Source organism: Gambusia affinis, linkage group LG15 (assembly GCF_019740435.1).
Source record: "Gambusia affinis linkage group LG15, SWU_Gaff_1.0, whole genome shotgun sequence".
Taxonomy (NCBI): domain Eukaryota; kingdom Metazoa; phylum Chordata; class Actinopteri; order Cyprinodontiformes; family Poeciliidae; genus Gambusia; species Gambusia affinis.
This window is the reverse complement of record NC_057882.1, coordinates 5803680-5823808: the sequence shown is the minus strand read 5'-3', so window position 1 is coordinate 5823808 and position 20129 is coordinate 5803680. Positions and strand designations below refer to the sequence as shown.

General features: G+C 38.4%; 1 protein-coding gene across 10 annotated transcripts in view; it reads right to left on the bottom strand.

The window, feature by feature from the left end:
• cadm1a (cell adhesion molecule 1a) overlaps positions 1-20129 on the bottom strand; it is a 376486-nt gene that overhangs the window by 20196 nt on the left and 336161 nt on the right. For 7 of the 10 annotated variants that reach the window (XM_044141659.1, XM_044141663.1, XM_044141660.1 and 4 more), the window contains one exon: positions 10224-10256. The exons of the other annotated variants lie outside the window; for them this stretch is intronic. In XM_044141659.1, coding sequence (XP_043997594.1) covers positions 10224-10256 — 33 coding nt within the window. The remainder of the gene's footprint in view (positions 1-10223; positions 10257-20129) is intronic. 10 annotated transcript variants of the gene reach the window in all.

Genomic DNA, 20129 nt, shown 5'->3' with positions numbered 1-20129 from the left:
AAGGTCACACGCTTCACTGTTACCAGTAAAACCGAGTTATTTTTCACCTTGTGTGACATGAAGCAGCTGAAGGAGAAGACGCGAGCGGCCGTGATGGTGCAGGTGTTGTTGCAGCCAGCAGATGGCTGACTGACAGCGCCGCTTAACGAACATCTGGAGGCCCTAATGAGGGTCTCTTTGTTATTACAGGCCATCACTATTACAGCACATAATCACACACTTTGTTCTATAATATTTCCAAATGTTTATCAGACAAAAACTCTGTTATTTGGAAGACGTTGTCTGGTAATGATGTCCATAATCGTAAAACCATCTGCTGGATTCTGTGTGCGGATCTAATGGTGGCATTCAGGGGGAGGAGCTGGGGAAACTCTGGTTTCCATGGTGATATTAAGGCTGAGGTGATCAGATGAATCTGTTTTGACTTCGACCGATTCAAGAAACGATCTCCAGTTGCTGCAACAAATCCACACCAATGGAGTCAAACTGGTTCTACTGGTTACAGCTAAAGTGCCTGAAAAGATGGCTGAACGTCCTTCATGGTAAATGAAACGTCTGTCCATCCGTCCGTCCATCGACTGAACTCGTCACCAAACCATACGTCTATCCATGTTCATGAATGTTTTATTTTTTACCTCTGTTCCTGCTTCCTCTCTAATATCATCCATCATCTTCTCTGCAGCTCATTTCCCAGAACCTGTTTGAACGTCGTTGTTGTTATGCGACTTTAATTAATATTAATTAACCAACAGCAGCTCATTTATATATGTTTTGGTTTGATTATGGCTCATAATATTTCATACTTTAGTGACCAAAACTTGGAACATGAATAAGGTAAACGGTGTTTGTAGATTTAAAATCTTCAACAACAACAAAAAAAAACAACAAGCTATAATTTAGCATTTTTCAATGATTATTTATCTCCATAACTGTGGTTAGATACATAGAGTTTTAAATGTTTTGCTTTGAGAACAAAATGAAAGAGCTAAAAATGTCATCCATAACAAACTCTGCAAAGCAAGATCCAAAAAGTTACCGGAGCTTCAAAACTTTACGACTCCAACCGAATAATTCGTCTCCTAATTTCACCATTAACAAAAACACTAATTAAAACTTAAAGGTAAGGCCGTTTTTCTTCCTCTGCTGAGAAGTTTTCAATCCCTGCAGCTGCTGCTTGATGAAAGCTGTTGATGCTTCGTCTATTTCAGGACTCCTCGGTTTATTTCATCATGAAAAGCCAGACGGAACCTTAGAGGTTCACTTGACTTTCAGCAGGAGGCGAGTTATAAGGCAAGGAAAATGGTTTGTGGAGGTGCTGGTGGGTTGGGGGAGGGAGAGGTCTGTTTGTCACCTGTCACACTCAGTTGTGAGTCTCAAACTAATTAATGCAGCATATGTGACTCATTTGAAGAGAGCCCCAAAGGCAGGTTGACTGCCAGGTTAGAAAGCGAGGCGTCTACCTGCACGCACACGCTCAGCGAACGCCAGTGGATCTTAAATAAAAAGGTCCAACTGGGCCATTAATGACTTCTCCGTCTTAATGAGGAAACCACATTAGATCTGGGCTGTTGCGTTCTGGGACGAGCAGCAGGGTTTCCAATCTACTCTGAGTTTAACTCCTTGTGTGACTTCTGGAGTTAAAGCTTTGGGTTCATTAGATGTCCGAGTCTTTTATTTTTATGTCCTTCGTTTGTCCCAACGTGGACAGAAATATGTATGAAAAACTCCTACGACCACATGTGGCAACCAAACATCACGCTCAAACGGATGGATGGACAGATGATTCGATGGATGGATGGAGGCAGATTGGACTGATGGATGGACAGACGAACCGTTGGACGGCTGGACAAATGGAAGGATCAATGGATGGGTGCTTTGGTAGATGGATGAACAGTTGTTGGATAGACGGATGATAGATGGATGAAAGGCATATAAATGGATGGGTGGACAGATGGATGCATGTTGAATGGACAAAGAGATGGTTAGATAAAAGGATGTATGGATACCTGGATGGACGAACAGGTGAACAATTGATTGGATGGACAGATGGATGGATAAACAGATGATTGGATGGATGGAAGATTGGATGGTTCTGAGTCATATGGACCGTATCTTCACTGATCTGTTTGGACATTTTTCCCCTCAGATTGGCATCAAACCATTTCAGAACCGGTCAAACCACTTAAACTTGTTAATCCCTGTCTGCCCCCCGACCTGGCAACCACAACCTGCCGACCTGGCAACCACAACCCGCCAACCCGACGACCGCAGCCCCTCCACCAGCCTCCATCCCGTCTCCTCTGCTGATGGTCTGTAACGTCGTCCTCCTGCAGCGGCTCAGCCGTCGGATTAGAGACTGAAGTGGCGTCCTTCACTGCTGTTCCTGTGAGCAAAGTGGCCATTATGCCTCCGTGTCCCTCCTCCGCTATTAGATCTTAGAGTGCAGCTCAATTATCCCACGACTTTCACCAGTTTGCTGACAGCCGCGTTGGCAGAGCGTATCCTTTTCCAGACGTGCTCACCTCTCCGGATGGGAAATTAGTCAGAGCACCAAGCCGTCGGCTTAAACAACTGACATTTTCCCTCAAGATGCCCTTTCATTAAGGGTGAGGAGTCATGAGAGGACCAAAAGCTGATTGAACCTCCAACATCCAAACCCTGACTCTCACCCCGCTTCTTAGAAACGAGCTACTCCATGGGCGTCCAGAAAATCCTCCACAGCTTCTGACTGGTGCTATCCATCATTTATTCAGGCTTGGAGCAGCTACAAGATGAAAAAACTTCTACTCTCCTGAACTGTGGCCATGAAAACACATTTTTATTTCCTCTAATGCAGCATTTCTCAAACTTTTTCAGACTGAGGACCACTTCACCCATTTAATAAACACTCACAGTCCAGCTAACCTGAAGTTTCAATAATATAACATCTTACTATATAGAATCTGAAATGAAAATACTGGTCTCTTAACTCACTTCTTCTTTGTTGATCCTAACAAGAAGGGTGGAGCTGTTTTGTAAATGAGACTGGCCATGACAAAACCATGAACAATATTCAGCATGTTTCGAGTCTGGAAGTGTGAATTTTAAACTTTCCAATGATGGAAAACACATGGATATAAAAAAGGGAAAGTGTTCTTTTCTACAAGTGTTGTGTGCATTAAACATTTTAGGGCTATTTGTACTCTAGAAACATAATTAGAGAAAAATAGACTTTTCTTTCATTCCTAAGAAAGCCCAACGTAAATAATTATTTTATTTTAGGCGTTCCAGATGCAGTTAGCAGCACTGCTAACCTAAATCTGCTGGTATGCTATGTACCATAATAATAATCTAAAAACAACAAACATGAGAGTTTTAATGAGATGCATTAAAACTTTCATGTTTTAATGCATCTCACCCTGAGGAACTGAAAAATGTTCCTGCAGGCGGGAATTCCTCTGATCAAATAAGATTACCATATGTAAACCCAATCTTTTGGTAAGCTAAATGTACACCTTACTGCTTCATTTCACATGACTCAGAACTAGAAGTGGACTTGAAGTTTATCAACATCCATATCACAATATGTCTGTTTCTCATTGAAAGTAGAAAATCTAAGGCCTAATTTCTGTTTAAAACACCCACTCCTCCCATCTATTTTAGAGGGAAATGTACAATATTAAGAGGAGCTCATGATGTCTCACTGTTCTCTCTCTTTTAGCCTCAAAAAGCAGGCCATCGCCATGGCGACAGCATTAAGGAGGGCGCGCTGATGGCTTTCTAACAGACTGACTCGATAGTCACACTCTGAGCAAAGGGAATACAAACCTGCATTAATATCCCCCCAGAAGCTAGCTTAAAATCAAATATTAGCTCATTAGCAGGACTTTGGAGGAATTAATTACAGACTGAGGAGGAAAGTCAGGACAAGGGACAAGTCTAAAATTTTTGACAACTCTTCATTTAGAGAGACAGTCATGTCTTTAGACTTCTGGAGAAAACCCATAAAGGCAAGGGAATGCAAAAAGATAAGAAACATCCTATTGCTACCAGCTAGCATGAAGCGCTAGCACCACATGACATGTCTCCAAAAATTTACGTTTTACCTCCCTGAGCGCAAACACAAACCGTCATCTGTCTTTTCATGTCACTACTGGAGGATTACCATCTTCCTTCCTCAGCAGAATTTCAGTCCAGGTCGGTACAGAACTTGTTTCACTGTGGGTGGAGTCTCTCTTACCAGCCTTCGCCAAAATATTTAGCAAATCCAATATATTCTCATCAGAATTAGGGATAAAGAAAACATCAACACTGCAGAAACACAAAATCTGATCAAAAAGTATCTGTCTAGTTTCTAGAGCAAATAAAAAAACAAATAGAAACTTTTCAGCAAGAAATAGAAACTAGTTAAGTAATTCCTTAATAGTGAATACAAAAAGCACTGGTTCTATTGACAGATTATTTCACTTATAAAATGTGAGAAATGTCTTGTGAATCTGCTAATTGAACTAGAACTTTTCTATCAATATTGAGGAATCAATGACCTAAAACAAGCTCCTATATTTTGCTGATGAATTTACTTGTAAGTTTGGTATTATTTAATGTACAAAAACAAGACAAATATTTGGTAAGATTTTGTGTTTTTGCAGTTAAAAGAGGAGCATGTGAAATGATTTATATAAATAGAAATGCCTGTACAAATCCTTGGACATGAAACCAAACAGAAAGCTGCAAAGTGACTGCATGCCGATGGGACTGTGTCTGATGCACATCCTGCCGGACAACCTGACAAATTGCGCCTTTATTGCTAATGCTGCTAATATTTAGGCATGAGCACTGTAACCCAGACTAATTGTATGTTTAATCAGTGTGCGTTTATTGGCAGTGGAATGACAAAACAAGGGTCTGCGCCGCAGAGTTAAGCTGTTTTTAGCTGAATAATGAGCAGCTGCAGGGTCCATTCATTCTTTAATTTCCTGTCTTTCTCCCAGTAACCTTGTTTCCTTTTGCATGTAAACATATTAAAAACAGGTGTTGACCTGGCTGCAGCTACAGCACACATTAATTACCTGCTATTCTGGAAAATGGCCACCGGACATCCATGTAATGTTCTACTGATTTACCAATCCACACTTAAATCAAGGTGGCGGCGTTCAGAAAAATGAACAATATTGTGTATAAACGCATGACTTTGTGCTCAGTTGCTCTTTAAAAATGAAGAAATGCATTCAGTTTGCACTAAAAATGACCGACTGAGTATTTCCTGTTTTAATGACATCAGAGCAAAGCTGATGGTAAGAGAGAAACATCTTCTTTATTTATCAGATTAGTGACTGAATAACTTTGCAATCTGTTGACTTTGTCTGAATTTTGTGAAAAGCTGTAGGGACTAATTAATTTTATTAATTAATAAAAAATTTTTGGCTAAATAAATTATTGTTAATTTATTTAGCCATAACAGACAAATGGAAAGATTTTAAACTCAAATCAGAATAAGATTTTGTTTTATTTCTTGTCTATTCTTATTTATTTTCTTATTATCGCATTCTCTAGATTTTTTTCTGAATTGTTTGGCAGAAGAGGCTTAAAATTAAAATTATTTGTACATTTATTCTGATTACTTGGAGGAACAATAGAGACATTTTTGCAGAAAATCTCTAGACATATAACCAGTAATATTTTTGTATTTAGGACTTTCTTTTGTCGGTTCTGAGCTCCTCTCAGTTTTACAGGGTTTGACGGAGGAACCAGTAAACGACGTGATGTTCACTGGTTTCAGTTTGTTTCTGGAAACCAGACGGTGATCTGAATAACAGCAGACCCGCGTTAGCTCTGTTTGTGTTTGCAGCTTTTGTTCTGCGGCTCATCGCCGCATTAGGAAACAACAACGGGCTTTTCACAGTTCACGCTTTGCCAGCCGCCACATTCTCCCGCTAACAGCTCGCTCACACCTCAGCGCCAGATTATAAACGGTGGCATAAATTAATTACAGGTAACCAACACCTGAACCCACCACCAACTTTCAGCCGGCGTGTTTCCATATTAATGGAGCCGCGTCTCCGCCGCTGTCGGAGCGAATCGATCCTCGCATTGTTTTAATAATAATAAATATTCCTCTTATTGTTTTCCTTAGCATCACGTAGCATTTTAGACTTTCAGCTGCTAACTCTAAGGGGTTGATTTATGTCAGGAACAATCCAAGCAGAACACACATGCAGAAAAACACAAAATCTTAACCAGTACTTTTGGTCTAGACTCTCATGCAAATATCTTAGTACACTTGAAATAAAAGTAATTTAACCCAAAAGTAACTTTTTTGGCAAGAAATGATAGCTTTTTTTGAGTTAATTTCTCAATATTGATAAAAAAGTACTTATTCAATTGGTAGATTATTTAAATTTCAACATGAGGTTTTAAATATTCATATAAGTGAAATAAGCTGCCAGTGGAACTGATACTCATTAGCAATATTAATAAATTGACTTAAAAGAAAAGCTCTTATTTCTTGCTGAAAATCTATGTGCAAGTTAGAATACTTGAAATAAAATAAACTAAAATAGTTGCACTAGAAACTAGTAAAAATTCTTGGTAAGATTTTATTTTTGCAGTGTATTTGCACTGATTTTGACTAATTTTTTAACAACTACTGTCTGCATGGTTTTGTTTTTTGCTCAACACTTACATTACAGAACATATTTCATTAACTCCTGATCATGTAATTTTTAAAGTAGCCTTAAAAAACCCATAACAGATAATGAAATAGTACTGAATTGATGGAATGGGTGAATTTTTATTTAAAGTGAGGATCACTGCTGTCTGTTTATAATATATATTTGAAATTGCTGAAATTTTGAGCTTTTTGTTTGTGTTTAAAGGTGTGATGCCTTTTTTTGTAATGTCTATAAATTGTTGAGGCGGTGGATTTGAATTTTGTGTTCTGATTTAAGAAAGTTTGACTTTAGTGTAATATTTTTGGAAGAATCTTCAATGGGAATCTTTAAATAGACGAATAAACATAATGACCTAAATTCAAGTTTGTCTCTGGGATTCATTTATCAGTAACATAGTTATTAAAAATGAACCATGCATCATTTCCCATGCTTTTCCTGTTGTATCACATAAAATCCCAATAAAACATAATACATTGTTGAGGCTGCAATTTGAAAAACGTGTTAAACTTTAAGAGGCAGAAATACTTTAGCAGGATTTTGAGCCTGAACCAAAGCCAGGAGCAATCCTCATTAAACCTCAAAAGTCACTTCCAGCGGTTACATAAGCGCTCCAAATCCTTTGTATGTGAACACAGAAACATTCTCTGCAATCAGGCATTTATTTATATTCCCCTATTGATCAAAACCGCTTTAGAATATCACAAAGAAAGCCAAGCTGCCTGGCAGTGGAGCACGAAGACATGAAAGGTGATTTAAAACATTTGCACAGGGAGCAAACTGAAACAGATGAATAATGGATATTAAGATGAAATGTTTCTTAACAGGATGATCCACTCCATCTTGGCACGGAGCCTCTGTTTACCACATTTGGGCCAAAAATATCAAGAAAAAGAGAGAAATTCAGATTTCATACTCACGACGCAGCGCCGCGGCTAATTACTAACATTTAAAAAATGATTATGGGCTGAGACAGAACATCTGGGGAAACCATTCAAAAACTCATCAATGCCCACAAAACATCCTGCAAAAAATAAATAAAAACTCAAACAAAGCATCTGCTTTCTCTTGAAGACGAGTTTTTCTTGTCAGTAGCAGGCAGGAAGCTTCAGCTAACTGGTGGAGATGGAGGTGATTAATTCAGGGAGAAATCAGGAGTCAGCTGTATGAAACTATAATAGAAGCAAATCTTTCTGATCATTCCCTGCTTTATGTTAGCATTTATGCTGCAAACTAATTCAATTATCTCCTGATTTGGTGATTAAATCTGAGATCTAGAAGTGGAGAAAAGCTACATTTTGGAATGTCTGAGGGTCTGGACTTTGACTGGACCATTGCCTCACCTCGACTCTTGAACCTTTGTTCTGGTTTCTTATCCAATTTTACAGCTTTAATCTATAATACTTTGAGTTGCAGAGGCGTTTGTGCTCGATTCAATGACTGCAAAGAGTCCAGGTCCAAAAACGACCCAAAATCACCAACTAGCCACGGTTAGCATGGTGTGTTTGTCCCGACCTGCTTGTTTGGTTTCCTCCATTCTGGTCAAGCATTTCTTCTTTGGTCTCATGGTTTCAGAAAGTTTTTGCTTCATTTGTAGAAAGTTCTGTGAAGCTAAAGCCTCTCACATCCTCAGGCACACACCACCTCTCTTTATTCTGACTCCAGTCCGTTTGTCTAGAACACAGGTGCTAAACTCCAGTCCTCGAGGGCCGCTGTCCTGCAGTTCTTAGATGTGTCACAGGTACAAAACACTGGAGTGAAATGGCTTAATTACCTCCTCCTTGTGAAGATCAGTTCTCCAGAACCTTGCTAATGACCTAATTATTCTATTCAGGTGGTGCAGCAGAGGCACAGCTAAAAGTTGCAGGACAGCGGCCCTTAAGGACTGGAGTTTGACACCCCTGATCTAGAAAGTCCAGTTCGTTTGGTGAGGTGTGAATGCTAATCAAACTCTGGTCCGTCTACAAACCTCGCCCTCAGTTCGGTTGAAGTGAACTCTGGTTCAGTTTGAATGCACATGAGAACGCCAAGTGGACCGGAGACAGCTTCAAAAGCAGAAAACAAGAAATTCTGGGTAAATACAACCCCAAAAAATTATGCTAGCCTCATGCTAGCAGGAGAGCCCATGGTGTTTAGCCAAAGACAAAAGAAAAATCCTCCAACTAAAACTAAAATCTGACAGGATTCTACTTCTGTTTGCGTTTTTTAAAGGAAGTTGCTCTCAGTGTCTTCAGAGGTTTTTGTGTCATTTCCTTCAGTGGTTCTTGGTGCAGCGCCCCCACAGGCGAGGAGGGGAACAGGTTGCTTCAAGGGTTTGGTTGGTTTGACTCAGAGCAGAGAGAAAGAGAAGATGGAGATGGAGCGGTTGATGAAGTGTTGGTTCCAGTAGAACCAAGTCAACCAGACTATCGGGAGAATAGACCTGGTGCTTATAATACACTTCTTATCTTGTCAACATACATGATACCTGAGGTTATATTTTACACTGCAGCCAGCAACCAGCAGAGCAAAGTGTGGGTGCAATCCCTTTGGTTTGGTTGCAGTTTTCTGCTTTGATTAGTTTGGTGGTTGGAGTGTGTTTAGGAGTCTCACTTCCATGAGTATCCAATCCAGACCAGTGTACATGGCTTACTATTGCAATTATGGCTCCCAGTGATTGATTTCCTGGTGGCATGCTCAGAACAATCAGACAATCCACTTTCTGACTGATTTTAACCCTTATCTGGTTCTCTGGAAGCAGAAAAATGTGTTTAAACATGACAATTAAAATCTGAGGGGATCCTAAATAATGACATCATGAAGATGTTTGAGGAAGTTGCAGGAAGTCTGGATCACAACCAGAGTAAAGTACCATCTCTGCACGTAATTTCATTAGCTTGTTGACCTGCACAAAGCCTCAAATAAGTCATAGAGCAAAATGAAATCATGCAGCTAAATTGCAACAAACAGAAGATGATTTCGGGGCCCATGGCTCATTTTAGCTCTGCAGTTCACTAATTTGGTCATTAAACCAAGCGAGCAAAGTTGGGTTTAAATTTCCAAAGGAGCAAAATGAGCACATTGATTAACAGAAAGCTCGTGACCGTGAATTTGCTTGCACAAATTATGAAAAGGCAGCCCAAAAAAAAAAAGAGAAGAACACACACAAAAAAAATAATAGGAAAGCGATGCAAATTAGATGAAATTAGAAAATGATGTGTATCAGCTTCAGTCAAACGCATGAAAACAAGTAAATGAGGTCTATTTTTGCCTCCACACAAAACTATCTGCAGTGGCTGATATAATCAGTCCTGTCCTCAGAGTGGCTTTTATTACCTTTAGGGAAAAACTGTCATTGGTTAGTAGGTGAAATTATTCTCCAAGTGTTTCCAGCTAGAAAGATTAGACTTATTGCAGCCGTGGTAACTTATTCTGACAGAATAAACTCAAGAAAAATAAAACTGGCGCCCCAAAAGACTGATCAGTGCAATCGATGAAATACTGACAGCAAGCGGTTGACATTTAAAAAGCCAAGCGGCGGTGCAAACACAAATGCACAGAAACAGAGACATAAAGAGGAAAGTAAAAGATACCAACCATGAGCTGCAGGTTCAGCGCTGGGCACAGTGTCTGAGCACACAGGGGGGAGGACAGGGAGGTGTGGAGGAACAGGAGGAACAACATGCAAATAAAGAAGAAACGGGGGGGAGGAGAAAACAAACAACACCCATAAGCAAGCATTCAGCAGACCAGAACATGACAAAAGACATAAGACTTAAGGGAAATCAAAGGGAGCCGGCGGCAGCGCAGAGATAAACACCAACACAAATACACTTCCCACTGCAGACGGTGAGGAAGATACGCAGCCGACCGTTTTCATGTGCACAGACCCAAACCGCCCGGAAACATTTAACTACTTCCCAACGTCCAGTTATCACTGACAGGAAAAGTTCAAACAAAAGGTCTGAAGCTGCTGAGATGAGATACCGACCCGCTGCTTTCATTAAAACATAAAGATCCACTTCACTCCGTCTGATGGCCGCACGGTTCACAGGAAACAAGCCTGGTTTAGAAAACGGTGATAAAGCTGAAGTATGAAAGTTTTACAAAAAATAAGTTGTTTACATACATAACTTTCATATAGTCACAGTTTGATGTGTGACAGATAATCTGTGAAAAAAACTGAGCACCTCTGCCTTCACCCTGTGTTAACTAGAAACAACCAATCAGAGCAAGGAGGCGGGTCTTAACGCTGTCAATCACCCCTGTGTACGCTCCAGTACCTCCCCACAGAAGAGCCTGTCCTGAATGCTAAAGGTAGTTAGCGTGTCTACCAACAATAAACAGCAGATAAAGAGTTTTCCTGTAAGTTGTTTCTTGTCATTCGCACATTTAGCAGCGAGTGCATGAGGATGATTGACAGCGCTAAGACCCTCCTCCTATCTCTAATTGTTTGTTTTTGGTGTATTACCTCAGACACCAATAGTAGCTCAGGAAAGAGTTGGAGGAGGTGTCTCATAACTATTTAAAAACAAATTCTTCATGAAAGTTACATACTGCAGCTTTAAGGCAAGAATGATAAGAAAAATGGCTGGAAAAAAAAGAAAATAATAAGAATAAATAGAAGGAAACTTTTAACTAGTTTGCAAAAGTTCCCCTTAAACACTTTCCCGATCCTCACGGCTACATTTAGCTCTTTAAAACTCTCCTAATAACTTCACAAATGAATTTATTAAACCTTTAAATAAAAGTTTTGTTGTTTACATCTATTTCTTTCCAGTAAAGAATGTTTATTTCCCTTTCAATGGTCCGTCGTTTGTGAGGAAAATTGTTGCGGCGGAGCTGAGTCAAAAATCTACTAAATCTCTGAAAACCACTTTATTCAACTTTAGTGCTTTTCAAAGTGGGGGCTGCTGTCCCCTGGTTGGCCACCAGGGGGGGACAAAGTTGGAGCATAGATGATAAAAAATAAATTTTGTTAAATAATTAGCTTGTTAACTAAATAATTAGGTTGAAACTGACATTCACAAAATGAAAGAATAACTGCGTGAAAATATGACTTTGAACCCCATTTTTTCTCTTATAAAATAAGATAACCCAAATTATTACTGTTAATTTGAATTTAATAACAACAAGATGAAACTAATAATTTGCTTCAGAGGAGAAATAGATTTTAAAACAAAACCTTGTTGTTCAGATGGAAATAATTACATTATTTAATTTTCTATCTGCAGCTAAAGTTTGCGATGAAAGTAGAAAAAAGAATAATTTTTACAGCTCATTTCACCAACATTTATTGCATGTCTTGCAAGATATATCAAAGTTGTTATGCGAAATCATTAAAAGATCATTCATATGCACTTTAAATTTATTCAGTTTATTAGTTTAAAACTGTTACTATTGATTTCTAATTTCCAAAACGAGTGACGCTTTGAGACAAAAGAGGCTGCCATAAACCAGTAAGACCCAGCTGCAACACGTGAAACCAGTTGCATCGACTGGTTTGCCTTTAAGGAAGATTTTGTCAGTGAAACTGAGACAAGTCCCAGTTGGTGGTGCTGCAGCAGAGGCAGAGTTCACCTTTACACTCCCTGAATCTATTAACATTTACATAGAGAGCAATGTCAGATGATACTGGAGGTGATGCAGAGTTTTCTGTTTGATCAACAGCAGCTCAGAAACAGTAATTACAGGATTTATTGGTTGCTCCGGTGAAAACCTGGTGTTTTCCAGGCATTTTCAGAAAGTCCATCAACAAACCAAAGGTAAACACCGAGGTTTTCCCCCCCAGAGTAAACAGTTATGTCACTGAAAAAGTTTATTTTTTCAGTGAACATGGTTTTCTCCAAGTACTCTGGCTTCCCCAAAACATGAATAATCATGAAGACGACTGCTGATTTAACAGTAGCTGCGTTTCCATTACAAACGTGACCAAAACTTTGTCAAGTTTTTTGCGTTTGTTGGAAAAACTCAATTTTGTAATTGTGCTGTTTTAAATAAGAAACTCAATTAAAATCACATCTAACTATGTTTGATCACACAATAAGTCACTAAACAAAACGTGCTGCTACATCGTCCTCCAACCATTTCCTGTCTTCCTGAAACTCAGTCAGTTTTTTTTTACTTGAAATTGTGAAATTCAGATTTCTTCATCATATTATAAATTAAGAAGTGAAAATAATCTATATTGAAATAAAACAGCTAACACGATGAACAGTTAGCTGTAACTAATAACGGTGTTAGCAGTTAGTTAACAACTCTCCAGCTGTTAGCTTAGTTGCTAGTTGATGCCTGAATTTATCTCTTGAAATAGTTGCACACAAGTTTGCACTGTTAAAAGGTCATATGTTTATACATGTGTAGATTTATCTTGAATTAATTTATGTTGAATTAATACAGCTAACACTGTTAGCTGCAGCTGCTAACAGTGTTAGCTGCTAGCTAACAACGCTCTAGATGCTAGCTTGGCCGACATTGCTAATCGCATTTCCGATGTCTCTATTCATCTCTAGCAATAAAGTTGTAGCCAATTTAATAATGTTAAAAGGTTGTCTTACTGTGTGCAGCTGAATTTATTTATGTTTTTTCTTTTTCTGGAGAAATAAAAAGGTTCTTTTTACTGAAAATTCCCACAAACATCCATGTTTGTTAGATGATTTCTTCTATTAATTCAACAATAAAAACTCCTCCACCTCCTCTCCTTTTTATGCTTTCATTTCTTCTTCAGCAGGAAACAGGAATGCAGACATTAACAGAGCTTTGATGTTTTGTAGAGATAATGCGAACAGCGTTGACGATAAAAGCACTAAAGTACAGTCAAAGGGTTTGTAAATGGTATATAAATGGTGTGAAATAAAAACACAAACCCTCTGCGCCGTAGATAATTTACAAAGCTCATGCCTGGTTATGCTTTTAACGAGTTATCATCTGAATCAAGCAGAAAGAATAACAAAATACAACAAAACACTTGGCAGGAGGCGAAAAGAAATGACATGGAGACGAGAAGAGAAAAGGAAAGAAAAACACTCACCAACTGTTTTTCATACCAAATATGAAAAACCAACTATTTGAAGGCAGACGGATTATAATATTATCAGCACAAAAATTGTTTTACATTTATTTTGTTATCCATTTTGACTTCTCACTGCCTGTCAGTCTAAACTTATCCCGTTTTAGGCCAAGTAAAATAAACTTAATTATATCTCTTTTTGCAAAATCTGAAAATATAGAGAGAATATTTTACTACTTTCTTTAAATCTGTTCTGATAATCAAATATTCTGGTCTCCTTCCTCAAGCTTCTCATAATAATAATGTTTTGCTGTATACTTAGTATCATCAGCCACAGGAGCGTCACTAGGTTTAAAGGACAAGGGGGCTCAGGCCCCAGGAAATGCAAATGGATGAGTTCAACATTTCTCCAACAGCAACAAAAAAGAAAAAGTGGCGTTTCCACTTTTAAAAGTGTTCAGGATAATAGAAAAATCTTCTCCTAGCAAAAGTTCTTAAGATAATTATAAATTTCTATAATACCTATAATACCTTAGGTATTCTTTGAAGAATATTAGTTCTGAGTAACTCTATCCATATTTTACAGAGCGTTCTACCATAATGTAAAGAGAAACGGTGAGATCTATGATCAAGAAGTCTGCTCCTGATTGGCTGATTTCTTCAGATATTTCTGTGATGTAATTCAAAGCAGAGTGTTTGATGTGTTAACTTTGACCCAAATTTAACACATCAATTGAAAAGTTTAAATACTCCCTTCGATTTTCAACCATTGCAAGACTTCAGCTAAGCTTAAAGGTGGACGCCGTGTTTTACTTTCACATTTTTATTGATTAGTGTTTGTTTCAGTTGAACTAAAAGACCCCCAGCACATCACATAACATGCTTTGAAATGATCAAAATAAGGACACATTTTCCAGAAAACCTGGCAGATAAGCACGTTTCCTGTCCTCTGTAAATGATCTGCAGTTTGTCAGTTGTGGTGGTTTAATATGATTATAGCGTACAGTGAGAACAACAGGTGTACAGCGTTTGCTAAAGTGTGATCAACAAACCACAACGGCAGAATCTTTAAATAGAAAATTCCTCTTTGCCTTTCAAGGCTGCAGCTAACGAGCTCACTGAGGTAAACACTCGTCAAGGATCCTGTTCTGTTGCATAGAATGTCAACATAATTAATATGAAAGCGTTGATATCACAAGTGTAAATATCACACAGATATTTATGATGCACGGTAACAGGAAAACCTGCTTCCTGCCTGTCTTCATGAAACCAGGGGCTTGTTATAATCTGTGTGAATTTTATACATTTTGGATTTTCTTTTTTTAGAACAAAATGACTGATTTGGATTTATTTTCAAGGAATCCTGCGATATTTGCAGCAAATTTGATTTTGTGTTACTAGCCACATCAATCACAGACTGTAACTTGACATGAGGTCAGGTTGAAAGTATAAGTAAGATGCTAACTCCCACCTCATGCAGGTGGGAGTTAGCATAATTTAAAGCTGATATTCTGACAGGTTTAAGTGGCAAAAAACTTTTTGTCCCCCATTTAGTTCTACATATTACAAACAAAATTTATTTTTGCAATTCACTTCACTATTGTTGCAGGTTATTTTCTTCACGTAGTGAAAAATGCGTAATCAGCTTTGCTGCCAGCGAGTGGTTATCGTTATGCTCAATTATGCTAGTTACATTTATTTATCCATTTTGATTTGCTCAGCTTTTAAGTCTTTACTTAATTTATTATCTGCTTGAGAATACAACATCATATATGTTTTATTTAATTGTTGTTTAATTACCCTTTGGGATCCATAAAGTATTTCTGAATTTGAATGAAATTGGATGTTTTCAGTTGATGTTCAGGCCCGTTTTTATGCTTTTTATTGATTTCTGGAGGTTTCAGTCGTCCATCTGTACATTAAGAAGATGTGCTGGACTCCAGACTAAGTGCTTTCAGCCATTATAATTTCACTGATGCTCTCCGAGGGCTGCATGTCCCATGACTGCGTTTATTGTGTTACTATTGATTTCCGCCTGGATCCAATTTTAAAACAGAGGACTAAAAACGAGGAAAGTCGGGACGAAACCGCGGGTAAAGTGAGGTGAAGCAAATCTAAATTCATAAAATTCCTAAATCACTTCACCAGATGGTGTTTGTGTAATTTAAGATGCTGACAAACATAATGAATTTTTGTTTCTCTTCCCTTCCCTTCACTGTATTATTGTCCTGTTTATGCTGTGGGTTAAATTAATTGCTTGTCAGCACCATTTATGGACTTTCATCAATTAAAGCTAGCCTGCTGCCTGATTGTTGTCTTTTCACCGCATGCGCATTTATTATTCTTTTGTTTTGGCCATTCATGGATTAAGCACAATTGTTCATCGCACTGTGCTGACTTGGGGGATTATTAGTCATATTGTTTTGATGGTCGAGGGGAGAGAATAGGTGGGAGGGTGGGTCGTTTTTCAACAAAAAGCTGCACTTTTTCACCAATTTCAGAGTCAGTTTGGATTCCTCCAAAGACCTCTGTAGCCCTGACTTCTGCTAATATAATAGCTGCTGCCCCAGAGAGGGAGTCGCACAATAAGGAAGCTTTTCAAAGAAAACCTTTGGTTCTACACTGCCAGAAAAAAAAACTTAGTTAGAATAGAATACGTGAAAAGAAGCTGTGGACATAAAAGGAGAGGAACTACAACTCCTGAAGATGTTGTGACAAGTAGAAAAATGGAAAAATCACAGCAAATGTGAGAAGAAATTATTGACAAGTCCTGCAGTTGCAGCTGAACAGAATCTTATTTAGTGGCGATTACAGCAATTTGCTCTCACTGAAGCGCAAGGAGTTTTAGGTTAGCAGATATTTAGAAATTTTCCATCTGAGAGAAAGCAGTAAGAGAAGAGAAGGCATCTGGCGGAAAGCTTCAGTTTGTCATTTCAGGATGAAAATATTGGCAGTGCAGATGTGAGGTTGGCTTTATCAGGAGAAGTCCGGCTCTCAGGGAGGCTGAAATAACCTGCCAGATTCTCTGCATCTCCAGGGATTATCAATGAAAACACGGCGGAGGCTTTACTGCTGGAGTTTCCTCACAATCTGGGTGGAAACATTCAGCGTTCAACTAGAAAACAGCTTCAAACAGAGAATTATACGTCCAACAATTCACGTTCCGGTGACGTCTTCACAGTTTATAAAGTACTTTCTAACATTAATGTCTAAAAATATTTGTAATTAAAAACTATTTCCAGTGTGAGATCATGTGAGTGCTTTGAAAATTTATTTATTTGAAGGCTATTCTAATAAAAACACTTCAGAGCTTCTCCATATGAATCGAGTTGGTCATTTCTGTGTAAACCTGGTGGTGAACTAAGGTTTGAACACCAAGAACACTCCAGATCTTTCGGAATCAAACTTCTATCTGCATAACTCAAGTTTTAGCTTTTGAAGCAGAAACAAAATTTATTATGAATTTACTGAATTTGTTTCTACAGTAGTCAGGGAAAAAATGTGAAACCTAAAAAAATGGACACAAGAATCGATGGATGGATGAATGTATGGGTGAAAGGCTTAATGAGTAGATGGATGGATGGATGGGCCAATAGATCGATGAATGGATGTTGGACCAATGGATGGATGGATTTTGGACCAATGGATGGATTGACGGATGTTGGACCGATGGATGGATGGATGGATGTTGGACCGATGGATGGATGTATTGACGGATGTTGGACCAATGAATGGATGGATGTTGGACCAATGGATAGGTGGATGTTAGACCAATGGAAGGATGGATGGATGGATTGATGGATGTTGGACCAATGGATAGATGGATGGATGTTGGACCAATGGATAGATGGATGGATGTTGGACCAATGGATAGATGGATGAATGTTGGACCAATGGATAGATGGATGAATGTTGGACCAATGGATTGATGGATGTTGGACCAATGGATGGATTGATGGATGTTGGACCAATGGATAGATGGATGGATGTTGGACCAATGGATAGATGGATGAATGTTGGACCAATGGATGGATGAATGTTGGACCAATGGATGGATGGATGGATGGATTGACGGATGTTGGACCAATGGATGGATGGATGTTGGACCAATGGATAGGTGGATGTTAGACCAATGGAAGGATGAATGTTGAACCAATGGATGGATGGGTGAATGTTGGATGTTGGACCAATGGATGGATGAATGTTGAACCAATGGATGGATGGGTGAATGTTGGACCAATGGATGGATGGATGAATGTTGGACCGATGGATGGATGAATGTTGGACCAATGGATGGATGGATGAATGTTGGACCAATGGATGGATGGATGAATGTTGGACCAATGGGTGGATGGATAGACCAACAGATTAATAGAAGGCCAGACTTAAGTTGCCATGCTGATTTGCTCAGTTTCGTAAACTGAACACAGATCTGTAACTGAAACGCATCTACTTCCTGTTTCCAGCAGGAAGTGTTATTGTTGGCGACGGGCGATGAAAAGGTGCGGCCCTACGGGGAACTCGGCATTAATAATTCAGATATTTCTAATCAGCCAGTCGCCAGCGCAGACTCTCGATCTGCACAGCAACCTGCATGGATGATGAATGTTGGACCAATGGATGGATGGATGAATGTTGGACCAATGGATGGATGGATGAATGTTGGACCAATGGATGGATGGATGAATGTTGGACCAATGGATGGATGGATGAATGTTGGATGAATGTTGGACCAGATGGATGGATGGATGTTGGACCAATGAGCGTCCGTCAGACCAGCTGATTGGAGCTCAGGCTGATTTAGAGTCGATGTTTTCTATCTGCCACCCTTTGGAGGTTTAAACTCGCCTCGTCCCCCCGGGTTCTGCCGCTAAAAAAATCTGCTTTTTTTTTTTTTTTTTTTAAGAGAGGCCTAATTTCTGACTGCTTATGTTCATTTGTTGGTTTGCTCTCATCACTTTTCTGTTTTTTAAATCCAGCACTAAGTTTGACCCAACATTTTCTTCAGGAAAATGTACAGTTTGAGCAGGTCGCACATCCCCACTGAGGGCATTAATGTCGCATTAATCTGGACCTTTATTGATTTATTTGAAACATTGTTTGAGTTTCTGTTGTTTCTTGATCCAAGCTTGAAAAAAAACAAACATATATTCTCACTATGGCTGCAGCTACTGACCTTTATTGATTTATTTGAAACATTGTTTGAGTTTCTGTTGTTTCTTGATCCAAGCTTGAAAAAAAACAAACATATATTCTCACTATGGCTGCAGCTACTGATACTTTTATTAACTTCTATCGATTTTTTCTGCCAATTAATCGATTAACTGGATAAGATTTTTAATTTGAGCACTTGAGCCCATTTAAGATAAGAAATAAACTGAATGATGCAAATAAACAATAACAAGTAGTTTCCTTTTAAAATAAGTAAAATCAACAGTTTATTGCCTAAAATGTAACAAAAGTATTCCACCTTTAACAACAATTCTGATGATTAATTGATTAATTAGATAAGATTTTTTATTTAACTAGTTCAGCATTTTTTATACATTAGAAATAAATTAAAAGACACGAATAAATAAGAAATTTCTTTTAAAACAGCAAAATCAACATTTTATTGCTTTAAATGTAACAGCATTCCTTTAGTGAACACTTGATCATTTTGATCAAATAAATAATTAATTTATTAATAATTAATCAACTGATTAATTTTTAATTATTCATTTTAATGTAATTTTTATTTATAATTTATCTGCACCAGTAACAGTTCACTTGTTTTGTTATTCAAATGTCGTCACACTCATATTTTTTCTATATTTTCTCTGCATACTCCAGCAACAAGCAGCGACATTTTGCTGCCAAATAACTGGAGAGCAAAATGTCCTCAATAGGAAACTTTTACAGAATCAGATCCACTGCACTTAATGCAGTTTCCTGAACAAAGTGCATGTTAACGAGCATTTGAAGCATTTAACCTTCTCAGTTGTGTTTTATGTGTAAATATTGGTGGCCTGAAAAAAACAACATATATTTGCATTATAAATGAATGACAGGGCATTTTTTGTGCATCCTAAAAGCACCAGTTTATTCTGACACAATGAGCAACAAGACAAAAGTCTTGGTCCTCTCATTTCCTCGCTCACCCACATCCTTACACAGATGCATTTAGAAAATGTGAAAAACATGAGGGGGCGACGTCACTCTGAGCCTCGGAGCGCTGTAATTACTCATCATTTATGACTGGCTCAATGATCGTCCAAACGCCAGCAAAACCGATTCTTCTCTCCATATTTAAGATTTTTATAGCCATTATGAAGAATGTTGACGTCTTCGACGGTGACCATGCCATGAAACCAAAACAGGCCTGGAGCAGAAATTGTGCCGCATTTTGAGTTTTTTTTTTTTTTTGTTTCACCAGGTGTTATGTAAGTATGTACAACATGAAACTAAAACTTTTGATCAGAAGTCTGGCTTCCACCTTTCCAGGTCAGCATCAG